Source organism: Saccostrea echinata, unplaced genomic scaffold (genome assembly GCF_033153115.1).
Source record: "Saccostrea echinata isolate AGI-Se365-2 ecotype Australia unplaced genomic scaffold, CSIRO_AGI_Sech_v1 ptg000033l, whole genome shotgun sequence".
Lineage (NCBI taxonomy): Eukaryota > Metazoa > Mollusca > Bivalvia > Ostreida > Ostreidae > Saccostrea > Saccostrea echinata.
Window position 1 is genome coordinate 6,487,978 of NW_026889782.1, and position 18,785 is coordinate 6,506,762.

The following is an 18,785-nucleotide window of genomic DNA, read 5'->3' on the forward strand; positions in this document are numbered from 1 at the left end:
CTGTTCTTTAACAGCTATGTTTCTTGATTACAAAGTTTTACTATGATTATCTTGTTTGCGCATGGATTGATAATAACTCAAAAAAATGAGACTAAACCCCCCTCCCACAATGTGATTTGTGCTAAATACCCCAAAAAATAAAACCTGATGCAAACACTGTTTAAGAATTTATTTCTTACATACAAGTAAGGTAAATGGTATTAAAGAAGCGAGAGGCAAACTGGGGAGGGGGGTAGATCTTTAGCATAGGCGTCGGAACCGGGGGGGGGGGGCTTAGCCCCCCCCCCACTTTTTTGCAAAGTTATACATAATATAGGCATTGAAAATTGGGGCTTACCTTTTTTCGTTGGTTTAGCCCCCCCCCCCCTTTTAATTTGCTTCCGACGACTATGTGTAGAAAGGAAAACAGGTTATTAAATACAGGAGTAACCACCCCAGTCCCTTCCTCCTGTTCTTAAAACTTTTCACGTAGTCTAGAATCCCTAAACAGTTGAAGGTTTGATAACTAAAATAATCACATATGTAAAACAAACAAACAAAACAAGCAAAAAAACCTAAGTTCTGTTGGAGATTTTGTGTGTGTGTGTCTACTGGGGGAGAATAAATATTTTATCATTGATAGCAGCTGTCTATTTTTTTATTACAAATGATTGAATCTTTCAATATTTTTAACCATGGGCATTTTCCAATTGATTTACATGATGCTGCGGCAAATTTTAGGCCTATTGTTGACGAACGGAGGAAATGCGGTAGGTGTCAAATACGTCTTGTGTATCGTATAAAAGAACGAAGATATACAAAATAAAGTAAAGTCAAGGATTTTTTTATGCATACCAATTTGATTTAATGAAATAAAGCCCAACACAGTCCGTACGTATTATTTGTTCAAAATTTCCGAGGTACACAAACTCTATTAAGTATATATATCACAGAGTTATCTCCCATGCTGGGTCAATGATGCGTTTGAAAACTATATTTAGAATGAATGTGTTAAGATTCCAATTTTTAATCAAAAAGTGCAAGGGCAAGGCGACAACCCAAGAGGTAGGTTTTTATTTTAAATTCTTTACTTTACTGTATAGTTTTTAAAAAGTGATGCTCATTTCTTTGTAATTCATTAGGCAATTCAAAATTTCCGATTAAATGATGAAAAATACCCCTTTTTTGAATACTGGTGTTTGTTTTCAATGAATAACTTATATATCTCAGAAATCTGACTGAATGAGCATCAGTTTTTCGACAGGATAGATACTAAGGGACACAATGAAACATTGTACAGTTCAAATATAGTTTGCCTTGCCCTTGCACTTTTTGGTTAAATTTGACATTTCATATTTTGACCTAAAATCGGAGCTCACGTGACTGTAGAGGGTCACATGATGACAAAAAATACCGAGGTGAAAAGCGATGGACAAACTCTTCATAAAGCCATTAAGATATTTCAGATAGAGTTTCATGGTAAAAAATAAGACGGTTGAACTTTAAGTGTCTCGTTTTTGGTGCCTTTTTATAGAAAATATTGCCTTAACTGTACTGCGTATCTATAATATGAAATAATGTTCAAATGAATAATATATTAAGCATTCTAATCAGAATCTATTATATTATACTAATATCAGAAATATTGAAAAAAGTACTTTTTTTCTTGACTACTGTGGACAAAGAAAGCGAGTCCGGAAAAAATCTTAAATGCATATCTACAAGTTAAGATAAAATCATCCTTAAAATTTTCAGGACTATACCTTAAACCCTTTTTGAGAAAATGCTCGGACAAAATGTCATTTTCAAGATGTTTCATCCTGCTATAAAAAGTCTTATGAACTTTTTGTCAAGTATATTTTAGTTCTACACATAGCTTAATTAAAAACAAAAAAGTAGGAATGTACGGTGCATTTCATATGACCTTGAACTGCAATTGCATCTTATACATGAATCACCTTATAAAATTTTTTTTCCAATATTTTATCCAAATAAGTCATGCGACCAAATACAGTCTTATTCTAGCTTTAATAGACATATTAAAATTTTTTGACTTAGAAAATATTTCAAATTACTTTGCATAATCAATTATTTGATCTTTCTGCACTCAGAAATGTCATTTTTCTGTCATTAAAATCTAACAAGCAATACATTTTTAAAAAGTCTTAAACTATTACTGAATTTCAGCACAATGGCCAAAGTTATCATATATATTCAGAAACGAAAATCAAAAATGTTCTATTGTAATTCTTATATTTTACTACATAATGTATAATGTGTTAATTTAAAGCAAAATTTAAGCTATTTTTCTGCGTTTCACAACATATTTGCTAAATTTGACACAATATGACGAAAAAATGCATAATTAATTTAATATAATATTTAAGTTGAGACCAACAAAACAATCTCATTTCACAAAATAACTGTGTGTGCAGCCTGCACGGAAAAATATGACTCGAAACTTAACAGTACTTTCAATACTTCGAAAGAGAACAATTGATCATTTTCGTCCAAAATAAGCTTCCGCCACAAAAATAGTTCTTTACTTAATGCTTCTTGTATGGAATTCAATTCGTGGGGTTTTAATTGAATATAGTTTATTTCGCATTGTAGAATCCAAATTTATTGTAAGAACTAAAATATGCAGAATTTTAGAAAAGAAATAGACGTTCAGACGAAACTCTGCTCTCGAGCTCAGGATCGAATTCCTTCTTGAAATCCGAAATCGGCTGTTACTCCTGGGCTGATGTAAAGTCATCAGAATAAAACAAAAATAAGCAGATAATTTGATAGTTCATCAATCTTTAAAGTTCTATAACAATCGAGTGAAAGATTTCTGAGAAATCCTGTACACAAAAACCAGTAAGAAAAAAAAACTTAAAGTGGAAAAGAAACCTAAGAATAGCAAGAAGATGTTATTTATAACAGGAATTATTTTTTAAATTTCTTCTGTTTGGATTATAATCCATTTTTTGCTTCTGAAGTCGTCGTCATCTGATTATACACTATAGCAAATATGAAGTTAAAAAACACCGTATTTACAAAAAATGTACCCCAACAACTGATTTATCAACTTTTAAATGTAATCAACAAGTCATGGACTGATAGAGGTCAAAAGAATTTAGTCCATATTGTAAAACACAATATTTTTGTTTCGTTTCTAAAAGCAAAAAAGAGATTCAAAACACTTGATGCAAAGTTGAAGTGGTTAAGGATTGATATAATTTTGCAACACTCAATGTCTTCCTAGCCATCAGTTGTCCAAATTTCTCGTGTCGAAGATTTGGTTCGTTTTCGTCCTGTACAAAAAAAAACATAGAGGGGTCATCTCAAAAACTCGAAAGAGGAGGGATTTACCGATCGTTCCGGATTCCTACTAATACAAAGCAGATGTTATTTTCTTACTCCAATATCAATAAAATAAACTCAACCTCATTTTAAATATTTTTCTTATAATAGAAATTCTATCCTGACCCAAGGAAAGGGAATTAGAATACTAGTTCCAGTATCCATATTTTGTGTTTTATGTTAATTCTATTATGCAAAAGAATATTTATTTTTTTTCTCTGTGAAATAAAACATGATGAAATAAAAAGAATGAGACACTTTGAGGTCTGAGAATTATTATACACCTTTTTCTTTAAATTTAAGTGAGATGAAAGTTGTGCAGTGAATCTATTAGAGAATGGGAAACATTTAATACTTATCCTGGGGCCTAAAATGTGCTCTTTAATGTATTTTCATTTAATTCAATATTTTTCAAATATAACTCAATCAATTCAATCAAAAATATATTGGCCTAGCTTCTGTTTAACTCTGCTCAAAAAATGAACATTTCTTTACTTTAGTACGGCGAATCAAAGCGAATTAAAAAAAATGAAACAAACTTTCAAAGTTCAATGCATGCATAAGGATTAAAAATAGATAATAATTGTAATTTACTTACAATTTCTTGCACGTTTTCAAAATCACTATAACAGTGATTACAGATACTGCCAATCCACAGACAGAGCACGCGACAGCTATGATTGTCATAAGCTGGTCTGAAGATGGAGAGGAATTTTTGTCGGCGGTAACTGTTCCTTGTTTACAATCTGAAAGAAACTAGACTGATATCAAACCAGTATAACGTGGTCAATGTTCATTTCATCCTAAGTTGCACATCTATTTAAACTATTTAAAAGAAAATGAATAAAAATAATGGTTTAATTAGAATACATGGATGTGTTTCTTAAATGTAGGCTTACAATCATACACAGTCCATTCGTATTGATTAACGGTTGTGTTACACATCAAACATTCGTTTACTGTACTTTGTTGCATGGAGCGCACACATGTTCCTTCGATGTAGCAAAAATTCTCCTATAAAAATGGACAAAAAATCTAACCTTATTATTGCATCTCAGACATTCAGATGAAGTTTTTTCTAATCTCCAGTGCATGCGCGGATCAAGGATTTTTTTCCGAAAGGGGGGGGGGGTTAAGAAAAAAATTACAACTTGTCTATCAAACCTGAAAAACCTATTTTGAGGAGAGGATGTTATGACAGGTCATGTTTTAAGTCTATTTTCTTCAGATACATAACTACAATTACCAGTTTAAATTGGGTCTGTGACTTTACATAAAAATTTAAAGTTCTGAAAATCCCTTAAGTAGTCCGACCCCTCCCTTTTCTACATCCGCGCATGCAGTATAGCATATAATATTCACAGGACCACAGGCATCAACTTGCAGTTTGTGCAAAAAAATATTTTAATCATATTAAGCCCTCGTCCGATCACAAGGAAAATATCTCTTCAGTGAAGAGGGGGGAAAGTCAAAAGAGATGAAATGAAATATGATCCAAAGTTTTGCCATGTATACTAACACTAATTATTATTACAAGTAATAAAATTTTAACCCACAATACCTAAGATAAAAAAATACGACAGACAGAAGTACTGGGAAATAAGAACAATAAGCTTTGACATAACAATTATACTGATAAAAATATTCAACATAATTAATCCGAACAAAGAATACCTTACCTTCAAACTAAAATATACATTTCCTGATTCATTATGATACTCCTGACATTGAGATTGGTAGATATACATTTGGTATGTATCAGTAAAGCGCAGACCATCATTAGAGATGTTGAACGTTATTTCAGTTATCCACAAGCCAGAGCTGTTAACAGAATGAGGGCAATATCCCTCAAACAGAGTCCTCTCCTGTAGCTTTACTTGTCTGTGTTCTTCTGTGACTGTTGTTTGGTTTACGTTTACCTGAAATAGAAATTTTGATCAACACTATATTCAAAATCCTTTCAGTTAATCTTCTTTAAAAAACTACACAACTCTATTAAAAAAGTATCTGAATAAAAAATGCCTACCTGTTTTACACTGATATAACAAAGGGAGTCCATATTTTCAACAAAGTACTTTCCAAACATAGTAGCCTCGCTGCAATCTTTACTGGAAAGATCACACAGACCAGCACTGGGTACACCTGTTACTGTAGGCGGACCGAGTAAATCAAACGAGCAATCACTTCCCCCATAACCGGTGTCACAAGTACAGTTTCCTTCAGAAATATCAACCAGATATATTTAAGAATTTTTATTTTCTTTAATTCAAGTCATGATAATGGTTTTTTTTCCGTATTTTCTCTTCCTTTTAATATATCTATTTTTATTTTATTTACAAATAAAACGGTTAAAGTTTTTCTTTTAATAAACTTCCAAACTTCAGAAACTCCCATTTAAAAGATTTTACCCTTTTTTTTTTTACATTAGACATCATTTTTAGCTAAAGTACAATAAATAAATTATTCAAGATACTCACGGACAATACTTACCTCCATTACAAGTTCCATGACTGCTACAATTGCTAGGACAGAGGTTTTGTATTGTGTACGTGACATTGGGTTCTGTTTCCTGTAGTGTTGCATTTAACAAAACAAACTCGGTGCATTGTTGTAAAGCAGCTTCAATATGGATCTGTGTTAAGCTATCATTGCCTGTCAACTGAAATATAATGAATAAAAATTATTCTTCTTAAATTTACAAACACGAAATTTGAAGTAGAGTCTAAATAATGGAAAGGTAGTTCAAGAAATTGATATTCCCTGCTGTTAAATGCAATTTATTTGAGATATTAGCAATAAATTACACCTTTGCGTCCATGACCTTTGACTCTTTTTCTCCAAAACCAATTGGATGTTTTTGTTATAGAAACCTTTATTGCAAAACTGTGAGGAGATTTAAAGATATTTTGAATTCCGGTGTTTTACAGATAGACGGAATTACGGACAGACATACTGTCAAAATATTACAAAGTATTTCTGTCGTTTTACTAGACATTGGAGTGTTATTAATAATATAAACAATAAATCCCTGTAACCTCACATGAAAATCTAAAATTCACCTAATTTCATTAAATATTCAACTTGAAGATTGATTGATTGCGTGTATGCTGTTTTACGTCCCGTTCGCGAATTTTTCACTCTTACATTTATAGAGATGAACAACAAAGTTTAAAGGTGGCCTGATTAAGTTAAGTTTGTTATGTATCAAATAGCGTAAATCTTACCTTGATGTCTTCGATACAGTTAGACAGAGTAACATTACTGAGATCAGTAACATACTGCTGACATGTACTATATTCTGTCGAGTTTTTAAAAGCCTGCAAGCAGACTGTCTCGGCATAATCTTCTGTTTGTACGTAAGTAACGGATCGTTTGTTTCTCTGAAAGAAAGTTACATTTGTGTGACAATAATACTTTCAAGTCATATAAATGATCCAAACATTCAATTGCAGTAACAAGACAGATTTTGGTCACCATCGCAGTTGAAGTATGTTCTCTTACTTCAGTTTCACATTTTAAGTAACATATAAATATCAATGAACGAAATACCAATAAAGGCTCTTGAACTGTCTTTCCAGGTAGGTCACGTTTTCGCCTTCTGGTTTGCAGAAGATGAACGTTACAGGTATATTGTTTGCCTCGGTTTGAGTTACAGGGTGAGGATGTGCTGTAGGAACATTCTGTTTTACCACTCTCGGTACAAGTGCACTGAGGGACTTGAATGCTGGATATGGATTCCAGTTTGCTATAAACCGAACTGTCACCCCTCAACAGATTCTCAATATCTCGTATTCTATAAATCCATAAATGTATAAAGATCATTTACCACAAGATGTGTTTGTGAAACAGTTTAGCCCCCGTTTGGCAGCTCATTCCTACGATCAAAACCCTTCAAAAGTAGGTAAATCTCTAGGTCATGAGTTTAAAATTTTTGATACTCAAAGAAACATTTTCTAACAAGGAAAACACGTTTCGAATATGAAATTCCGAGCACCAACTGCTCTAAAGTTTATCCAAGGGTAAAGATTTTCAAAAGTAGGTCAAACTCCCAATGTCAAATACGTTGCTACACAAAGAAAGGTTCTGACACAATTTATATACAATTGAAATAAATGAAAACTTTTTAAAAAATCACCAAGGTTAAAGTTTGATTAAAGTAGGCCAAACTCCTAGGTCAGGAGGTCAAAACTCAGTACCCCACCCCTTTAGAAGATCTTTTGGCAACGAATTCATTTCTGAAATATTTATCCCCTATAATTAGCACCAATCATTGAAAAGTTTTGGCTAAATTTATTTGCGGGCAAACAGATGATTGGCCAAAAACTATATGCCCTCTACTCTTCGATCACGGGGGCTTGAAAAGTATCTTTAATAAATTTGGGAATATACACATAGGCAAACTCTTCATAAAATCAAAGTACTGATACAGTACTGAAAGATGGGGTCAAACTAATAAATTTCATGATTTTACAAATTTCATTATTGCATGTTGATTTTTTTAATATAGAGGTTTGATACCAACTAAAATTTTTTGGACATTTAATGTTTAAAAAAAAGACAGGGTAAACTGGTGGACTGTTAGTCCCCGAGGGTCTCTACAGCCCAGTAACCTAGTACTTCTGTACTAGCTTGAAAATACGGATATACATTTAATTGCTGTGTTAAAATTTAGAAATGTATTTCAAAATTAAGGATTATCTCCCTCATGCATAGCTCTGATCCTTCGACGTAATTGGCTCCAGCCTTTGGCACCTTTTTAGCTCTTTCAAGTCTTTTTGATTTAAACATTTTGGATTTCCAACGTTTCGGCTTGAGCATCACTGAAGAGACATAATTTGTCGAAATGCGCATCTGGTGCATCAAAATTGGGACCGTATATGATTTACATCTTCACATTTTTCAATTACTCTGTAATAGTCTAATCAGTAGTAACTAGTCAAGAAACTTTTCTTATATTGTCCGAATTTCACAGGGTCTAATTATTTTAACATTTCCAGAAGTACGCGTACGCATTTTAATATTACGCAGCCGAATAGTTTGTATACTAGTGTGGTTCAACATAACGTTTTCAGGTTTAATATTTTCAAAATGCTTCTTTTATTTGTGTAAGAAAATCTTCATATCACTCTCTTTAGTTTGATCCAGCGAGTTTGTATTTTGATCTAACATTTTTAGCACTCTTTCATTTAGCGTAGAATCAATTCATGTGTTCTCGTCATGGCTTCCGTTTTGAGGCCTCGGCTGACAGTAAACTAATAGACGGGGTCAAGTGACTCCGTCTAAAATATTAATGAAAAGTCCACAGGAATGTGTTTCACGATATTTTAATATTTACCTCCAAGAATCATAGAAATCGGTCGGATACATCAGGTCTATGCTATCTGTGATGTTACTATCTCTCCGTTTAAAGTCGTTCTCCATTGAACCATCAAAGTAACCACACAAGCCTTCGGCCTTCCCGATATCCAACGGAGACGGAATGATTTCCAAGTCAATGATGAAATACCCATTCCAGTCTGTGATGTAAATAGAGAGGGACGTTCCAGTGGGGAAATGTACCTGAAAGTGATATTGATTGTAGAGGGTAATTAGAATAATGTGATATGAGTACATTGTTATAGTCATAAAAAACTAATTTTCCTTTCATCATGGCAACTTATCAGAAAATGTCAACTTAGGTAAGAGGAAGTTTAGAATATAAAGAAAACCGGTGATTCTGGAGAAATGAATCGAAAGTATTTTTTCTATTTCAGCTTAACATGCCAGCTTGACATTTGAAAAAAGAGGAAAAATCAGAAATTCGTAGCCATAAGATGTACCTAAAGTACAAGTGTATTATTAATTGAGACTTCAAGAACATTTGATTCTTAAAGGGGGAGGTTGCAGATTCTTTAAAAATATAAATGTCCAAAATAATTAAATGGAAATACTCCCTAAATGCGACCATAAAATACATTTAAGCAAGTGTGTCACATTAAACACTTGCAAAATTTATCGATTGGTTCCAGTTCGGATTTTTCACCTTTCCAAATTTGAAGTGCTTAAATGACTGCTTAATTGTAAAAAATTGGCAACAGTCCCAAGAGAATTAACCTGTATTTTCATAAAATATATTGAACGTTTTCCAAAATAAAATCTTATTAAATTTGGGACCACAATCAGTTTGTTCATTTCATGTTTTTCAATAAACTCGGGTAGAAATATTTTGTTGGTCAGCCATTTTGGATTTCTTCTGCATTAGATAATCCATACCACTATTGTTCTTATTGTAAGTTATAAGATAAATCATCCTTGAAATATTTTTGAATTGTTTGTCAAAGTAATACAAGTAATATGATAGGGATTTTCTTGAAATTTAGCCTAACTGAAATTCTTAATTTTATGGGCTCAGAAAACAAAACAAAACAAAACCAAAAAAAAACAAAAAACAAAAACAAACAAACAAACAAAACAAGAGGCCCAAGGGACTAGAATCGCTTTTCTGAAAATTGTACAACCTAGAATCTCATTTGTTTTAAGCCCTTAGTGATCTATATATAGGGATAAAGCCTTGAAATTCCAGAAGTAGGACAGTATGGCAACAACTAACAAAGTACGATAATTCCAAGCAAGTTAGTATCTGAAATATTTAAATTTAGCCATGAAGTTGCAAAAGTAGGTCACAGTGACCTACTTTTTAGTTGATACAATCTGAGGACTCAAAATGAATCAACTGACAAAATTTGACTTTCTAAGCCAATTAGTATCGGAAATAGCAATCAAATTCCAAAGTAGGTCACGGTGACCTACTGTTTGGTTGACACACTTTGAGGACTCAAGATGCATCAACTGACATAGTTAGATGATTCTAAGCCAATTACTATCTGAAAAATAGCCATAAAATTCCAAAAGTAGGTCAGAGTCACCTACCTTTTGGATGACACACTCCGGGTATCCAAAATGCGTCAACTGACAAAGTTTGAAAATTCCAAGACAATTTGTTTCTTAAATATTCAAATAAAGCCATGAAGTTGCAAAAGTAGGTCACAGTGACCTACTTTTTGGTTGATACACTCTCAAGACTCATGATGCATCAACTGACGAAATTTGATGATTCTAAGCCAATTAGTAACTGAAAAAGCCATCAAATTCCAAAAGTAGGTCAGGGTGACCCACTTTTTGGTTGACACACTTTAGGGACTTAACGTGCATCAACTGACAAAATTTGATGATTCTAAGCCAATTATTAAATGAAAAAGCCATCAAATTCCAAAGGTAAGTCACAATGACCTACTTTTTGGTTGCAAATTCCGGTTACCTAAGATGCATCAATTGACAAAGTTTGATAATTCCAAGCCAATTAGTATCTGAAATATTTAAATTAAGCCATGAAATTGCAAAAGTAGGTCATGGTGACCTACTTTTTGGTCGATACTCTGCGAGGACTCAAGATGCATCAAATGATAAAGTTTGATGATTCTAAGCCAATTCGTATCTGAAATATTTAAATTAAGCCATGAAATTGCAAAAGTAGGCCAGGGTGACCTACTTTTTGGTTGACACACTCCGAGGACTCAAGATGAATCATCTCATAAAGTTTGATGATCCTATGCTAAAAAGTATCCAAATTATGTCTCGTAAACAATTTGAAAATGAATACCTAAAAAAAATCAAAAAGTAGGTCACTGTGACCTACTTTTTGATCAAACTGTTTTACATGTAATGCTCCTAGGTGCATCAGCTTACAAGTTTTGATGATTCTTAACCTCTTAGCATATGAAATAATGACCTTAAATGTTTAGAAAATGATAAGCCATAAAATTCAGAAAGTAGGTCAAGGTGATTTACTTGTTGGTTGACACACTTCAGGGTCCCATGAAGCATAAAGCCATAAACTGACAAGTTTTGATGATCATAGGCTTCAAAGTGTCAAATTATGCATCAAAATGAAAATTAATACCTACAAAATTCAAAAAGTAGGTCACCATGACCTACTTTTGAGTCAACATGATATGAGGACCGAAGATTCATCAGCTGACAAGATTTGATGATCGTTGGCCTTATAGTCGGCAAAATATCAAAGATTAAACAAAATGTAAATTTTGGTCAAGTTTGAAGTGCCCTTTGCCCCAGGGTGATGCCTTGAACATTTTTAATATAGAACATATTCTCTTCCTTGAATGTAAGTTTGGTGATAATCTGACCAGTGGTTCTTAAGAAGATTTTTAGAAACTACTACTTTTGTTTTTATTTCCCTAATTATCTCCCCTTGTTGAAGGGACATATCCCTAGTTTTAGTATAAATTAAAGCCCTTTTGCCAAGGATACTCTGACAAATTTGAAAAAAAAATTACAAAGGGGTTCTTGAGATATGGCCCATTTTCCAAAAAGTTTACCGCACAAATGGCCATAGCATTAGGTCTTTGAGCCTTTGGCTCAGTAGAGTTACAAAAAAAAAAACTACTGACTGCATGCAGTTATAATAAGACTCGTTTAGTACGAACACGGATATAATGAATTTACGGATAAAGCGAAGTTTTTTGCAATTCCCGGCGAAATTCTTAATATTTCCTTGTAAAATATTACGGATATAACGAACGCGGATATAGCAAATTTACGGTTATAACGAACTGTTTCTGTGTCCTCCTAGAAGTCAAATATAACGAAATGTACATCTTATATAGCGAACATATTTTATTTAATATTGAACTGACATTGATTTTGTAAGTATGTCACAAGTGACATTGTGTCAATGTTAAATATAAGGTTATTGCTTATATTCGTAAATGCTGTCTTTATTTTGGCATTAGGAGTTATCGTTTATTTTATTTACGCGCTATTGGTCACTGAGTTATACGCTAGTCTATGTTACTATATTTATCTAAGGATACTCGTCTTTGGCTAGTTATTTATACTGGATGTTGGCTGGTATTCGTCAGATGAAGTCTGGACGCCGTGTTGTAGAAGTTTATACCCATGCTTAGTGATCTTGGGTGTGTGCTTGGAATGTAATCCATGCTTAGTGAACTTGGGTGTGTTCTGTTTCCCTGCTGAGTGATCTTAGAATTCATTTACCTGTGTGGTGTGTATAGCGGCGTTGAGAGCAAGAGCTAGGGTGATGGCAGTATGTTTTTATAATGTAAAATACGACAGCTCAGTAAGTTTTTATACTTTGCAATATTTTTTGTTGTTAGTTTTAAAGAACAATATTCTTTGTAAAACTGTGAACAGTATAGGGAAAATTTATATATTTACGCTCTAATTCATCTACAATTAAACGGTGTTTGTAAAATCTAGTATTTTAAACCAAGAAATGTGTTGAATAATTTATTAGAAAACCATATGAAACTAGTGGGTATTATTATTTTTTTTTTTACCAAAAAAAAACCCACATGTCTCCCCTTCTTTACCAACATTAACGAGTGCAAATATATGATCAGGGTAAAAATTTCAAGTCTTCATGTCAAATGGATCTCAGCTACTTTCAAGAGGTTCATGCAGAAAATTCTAAAAGGTTTAGTAGACCATACTGATAGTTTAATTGATGATATTCTTATTCATACAGAAACTTTTGAAGAACATATTACAGAACCTAGAAAAGTGCTGGAGAGACTACGAAAAGCGCAAAAACAGGAAAACCCTCAAAATATGAGATAGTGCTGAGCGTGCAGACGAGACTTGAGTACCTGGGTCATGTTATTAGAGGAGGAACCCTACAGCCAACCAACAAGAAGTGGAGAGCTATCTAAGAAAGGCCAAGGCCAGAAACAAAGAAGCAGGTTAGATCTTTGCTTGGATTGATTGGCTATTATAGAAAATTTGTTCCAAACTTTTCCACAATTGCTGCTCCTTTGACTGACTTAACCCAGAAAGATGTTCTAAACAAATTAGAATGGAAACCAAAACATGATAATTCACTTAGGAGTTTAAAATCCTTGTTGCTATAAAGCCCAATTCTCAGATTACCAGATTTGACGAAGCCATCCATCCTAAGAACAAATGCATCTTATCATGGAATTGGTGCAGTATTAATGCAGAAACACTACGGACGCACATTTCCTGTTCCATATGCAAGCCGAAAGCTGCTAGACAGAGAACACCATTATTCGGTTGTGGAAAAAGAGTGTCTTGCAGTCGTATGGGCTATACAAAAATTTCAGGCTTATTTGTGTGCTGTAGCGTTTGTTGTGGAGACAGATCATAGACCCTTGTGCATTTACAAAAGACTAAAGCTTCTAACAGCAGTTGATGATGGTCTCTTTTTTCTACAAGAGTTCAACTTTAGAACTGAAGTTATTAAATATGTAGATAATATTGGAGCTGATTTTCTCAGTCGTGTTGGTCCTGAGCATGTTCATGTTCATAAAGACTTTGTTTTGTACATAGTTTTCCTTTTTTTCACAAAATTACATTTTGTGTCTTAAGAAGGGAGGTATTGTCACAAGTGACATTGTATCAATGTTTAATATAAGTTTTAAGGGTTGTCTTTATTTTGGCATTAAGAGTTATCGTTTATTTCATATACGCTCTATTGGTCACCGAGTTGTATGTTACGTCTATGTTACTATATACTACATACGGATACTCGTCGAACCCGTATGATTAGTTTGGCCAGTTATTTGAAATATATTTGAAATATACTGGGTGTTGGCTGGTATTCGTCAGATGAGGTCTGGACGCCGTGATGTAGAAGTTTATACCCATGCTTAGTGATCTTGGGTGTGTGCTTGTAATGTAATCAACGTTTAATGTACATATGTAGACCATTGTTAATTTTTATGAATCTTCCTATTTCTTGGTAAAAAGAAGTCATTCAAAATATTATTTGTTTTGGTTTGTAAATACGAATTTAAAGAACCTATCACAACTTGTCAGTTGAGGTCGGTTGTGACAAAGTATATGCATTTAGAATACTATTCATCCGAATATTGTTAAAGTCCATGCTAAATTGTTGTATTTTATGCTTCCATATATTCATTTGGTAGTCATACTTGAAGGAAAAAATCTATATCGATCACGAAGTCGCTATGTATAATTTGAAAAATTCGTTTTACTAAGATAACGAATTACGGATATAGCGAAGTAAATTCTCAGGTCTCCAGAACTTCGCTTTAACCGAGTTTTACTGCTTACTTCTTCGTACACTAGATTCGAGCTTTAATTTACCATTATTGAATAATTTCTGAAAATTGCATGATAGTGAATCTTAAATGTTGCTACATTGTATAGTAAATGCTTTTGCCACTGGCTATAATTTACTTATGGTAATTTAACTTAACTTAGAACCCTGTAGCACTGGTGGCACACCCCCCTCCCCCAGTCCTACAAAATAGAGTTTTCAAAACAAGTTTTGACTTTTTTTGCATGTCAGATTTTTCTACGGACAAAAATGAGTTCCTGCCTACCTTAGAATTAAATATCCTGTCCTACAGAGATTGAAAATAAACTAGGCAAAATTTGCTTTCACCCTTTCCCGAGTGAAACGATCGCCCTTCAGACTTGAAAATGCATTTTGACTTTAACATTATATTCTAAAGTATAAAGAGTACCTTATAGTGTTTGTCATGAATTTTTGTCACTTTTAAAATATTGTCCTCACACATCTCAAAGTTTATAACGCCATTTTCCTCACAGAGATCCACAAGGAAGACATCTCTTCCGGCTCTTGCAGCAACTGCACAGACGCACCAAGCACCGTTGAAAGACGGCCAACATAGGTGATGCTTTGACTGAATCTAAAGGTATGAATATCAGGGATTAAAGAATAAAGCAGCAGAGAGGTAGGTTTGTATCATTCTTGGGGACAGGGAGGCGAATTTCCTGATATTTTATTTGAACATTTGTATGTATTTTGTATGCATGTTGTAGTATTGTACATAGTTTGATCTTAAGATAAATGCAACTTAACCGACACTTTAAAATAACTAGACAATTTTTATTGAATGCATATTTACACTTTATCATGCTTACCCATTGTAAGTGCTGTTGATTCCTATAGTTTATGAACTCTCCTGAGGTCTGACATTCATATGATCTGTGTCAAAAGAAAGACAACAAATTCATAAAACGTTCCAGGTATGATTGTTACAATTGTATTTTTACCACTAATTTTTAAAGGATCCCCAGTGAAAAATGTACTGTCGTTACAGCATAGGGATCTTTTTTTCTTATAGCATTAATGTAATAACTTCAGGTTTCAAAATTTAATCCTCACTTTCCATCAAATGTATACATGTGCGGGTCTGCTCTTACTGCAGATGATCGTCCTTTCCATTGCTGGTTTGTTTCTCGTACATGTATCTATAGCAAAATCAATAAGATACTATCAGCATACTCGAAATTCTTGTCATTTGAGACACTGCTGTTAATATTTCTTGAAAAAAATCACAAGATGTCCCTTATGAAACTCAGACAGGTGGAAGCATAAGCTTATGAAACATTAAGATAGCGTATACTTTTTCCAGTAATAATCACAACGCTATCCTAAAGAAAATTTGTTAAATAATTATATAATTACATGCTTGGTGGAACCTGAGGGTGGGGGCGGTGTCGTAGTGATACTAGTATATAAAAAAAAAATCTATCTTAAGTTACCATGGCAATACCTTTTGTAGAAATTAATACTCCATTCAGAGGATAACCTTTTTTTTCGTTTTGTCAGAATGTGTAAAGAACTTTATTAAAAAAGAAATGTTAACACTACATATTTTTAAAGCAAATTAAAGATTTTTCAATATTCAGTATCCATGGCAACATCGTTTGTTAAAAGGAAAAAAACATATACAGATCTGCGCATTTTACATCAGGTGTTGTACCTCCGGTACCATTATTTTATTTGAATCAAATTATTTTTCAGCAAATCATGACGACGTTGTTCATAGAAATTAGAAAAGGATATATTGGTTTCAGTAAGTTTCCTGGTGTGCTTAACTCGCTCAATTTTATTGAAATCATACAAACTGAAAGAGAAAAAGCACTTTTGTGAGGAACAGTGAAATGACGGACCCTCTGACATTCATACCTTTCTGATGTACGGTTAGTAGAGCTAAATATTTACAGGATGTCCAGTTATTCTTAAGTTTGACAATGAATTTATTTCAAATACAATTCAAATTCATTGTGACATATTTGATTGTACTGAGGTTACAAATAGTTTGGGTATTAAACGTAATGTATAGGCTTTAAAGTCTCGGATATAAGAGACGACAAACACATTCATTCAGCGGAAGGAAACTTAGGGGAACGATATAATACTAATAATAAGCTTTTATCCGGTGAAAAAAATATAGCCGGGATCTTGGGACGTTCTTTTACTCTACCGTGTATATTTTTCTCGCCACGAACGATTTAATTAGTTGTGAAATTATGAAAAGTAATTTTTCAGTTTCGAAAACTAATCTTCTGGGATGGATTTCAACCTCATGAATCGGGAATAAAAGTTGACGCAAATAAAAGTTGGTTCATGGTAAACCCTATCTGTATCGATATTATAAACATTTAAAGTGCATAAACAGTATATGATGAATACTTCTTAATAAAACTGAAAACTTGTTTCTTCTGTCGTTTGCAGAACATTAAAAAAAATTGTTTCCTGATATTAAACGACGTACCCGAATATCTGGCAAGGAAACCTGCTCAAACATTTTACTGCCAACCCCATTTGTTCCACCAGTCATCAACCGCAGGGTTTCGTGACTATTAACGTTGTAACAATCTGTGTCTTGGGTATAAACTGAGAACGATATATTTTGTCTCCACTCTCCGTTTTCATACTTGTGCTTCTCAGTAAAATTAAAGCTTTTAACTTTGACTTCGCAGTGGCTAGATGCAACGCCACCACTATAGGTAGAAGGACCACTTGTTCCAAAAGCCAAGTGTATGCTTAAGTCGCTAAGAGGTTGTAGAACGCCATTTATAAAAAGGGATTCTGAAGCAAATGGTATTGTCATTTCTAGTTCAATGTTCACCGACCCTTTTCTTTCAAGTTCTATGCTAGAATTTATGACCTGAATATAGAAATGTATGAAAAGAACATATAAATATATTAACAAAAACATAGAAAATAATTCCTTTTTAAATGGTGCCGTAGCTCTTAGAAGCGTTGAAATGTAACGAGGCCGAGTCTAATTCGAGTGCGCATGACTTTACGCGGCTTTGCAATATCATGCAGTCGTATGTGCGACATTACACCTTTCCTAAGTATTGTGATTTTAATACACAATTAACATTATCTGTAACGTGTATGGGTCTGAAAATGTGCTTTTACGACTACAATTAGGAAAAATGGCTGTAACAACGTCGCTTTTTTCCGATTTTGTAAGCAATACATGACGCTCAAGAATGACATTATGACTCGCTTGTGTATTGACAGAGCACTTTTTTTCCGATTTTGTAAGCAACACATGACACCGAAGAATGACATTATGACTCGCTTGTGTATTGACAGAGCACTTTTTTCCGATTTTGTAAGCAACACATGACACTGAAGAATGACATTATGACTCGCTTGTGTATTGACAGAGCATCAAAAGAAACATACTTGGAATCTAAACATTGTTTTTTTTACCAAAATAATTCATCTGCGCCGAGAATTAATCTGCACTGATATATATATTATATCGCAATATGGCATTTTGAGAGGTATTATTGGGCATTAAAAAACTAAACTTTTTAATAATTCATAGAATTTTCTAGACGGCCGACTTTTATGAAATTTCACAATTTGGTGTCTATTTACAATAACTTTTATGTACTTGACTGAAAAAGAAACCTGTAGGGCAGAAAAACAAAAAAAATGTGATAATGTGGCGCTTTTTCAGCAAATTTCCATTGAGTCCAATAGTAAAATTTGACATCTTTAGAGATGGCCCCCTAAGAAATTGGGACGGTAAACATTCGATTAATTAATCTTAAAACAATAAATGAAATTGTCAAAATTAATTCAGAAAAATTTATCAAAATATCTAGGGTAGAAATAATTAGACTCAGCCTCGTTAAAACGTAAGGTACATCATCTTAGTTTCATACCCGTATTCCGGCGAAGAATGGATTTCCAACTTTGGTAAGACAAGGGAGGTTTTCCTTCTTTCGTTTTGCTCCAACATTACAGTGTATCTTGTAAAGAAGGCACACAGTTTCATAACAAGCATACCGTTTAATTAACAATCTCAAAATAAATAATTCATTTTAGAGTTGATGGAACTTAAAGTAAATTGGTCTATTTTTATTTATTTATTTATTTTTAAATTATTCGTATTTCTTTTGGGGGGGGGGCAATTGCATGTTTATTACGTTTTCAAAGTAAATTGGTCTATTTTTATTTATTTATTTATTTTTAAATTATTCGTATTTCTTTTGGGGGGGGGGGGGGGCAATTGCATGTTTATTACGTTTTCTTTACATAAATGTGTAACTTTTACATAAGTCATAAATTGGGTTTTTACTACCTGAATTTCTAGTATATGGACACAAAGTACTTT

General features: G+C 33.3%; 1 protein-coding gene across 1 annotated transcript; it reads right to left on the reverse strand.

Annotated features, from left to right (window-relative positions):
- Positions 1–5,264: 5,264 nt before the first annotated feature.
- Positions 5,265–17,255, reverse strand: LOC133198063 (von Willebrand factor D and EGF domain-containing protein-like). Its single transcript, XM_061334217.1, has 10 exons — positions 16,917–17,255; positions 15,521–15,606; positions 15,277–15,340; positions 14,856–15,041; positions 8,663–8,886; positions 6,877–7,120; positions 6,552–6,707; positions 5,818–5,986; positions 5,354–5,544; positions 5,265–5,270 (listed from the first exon to the last, which is right to left on the reverse strand). Exons 1-10 carry the CDS (start codon positions 17,253–17,255, stop codon positions 5,265–5,267), a joined length of 1,665 nt encoding a protein of 554 aa, XP_061190201.1.
- Between the last annotated feature and the right edge of the window lie 1,530 nt (positions 17,256–18,785).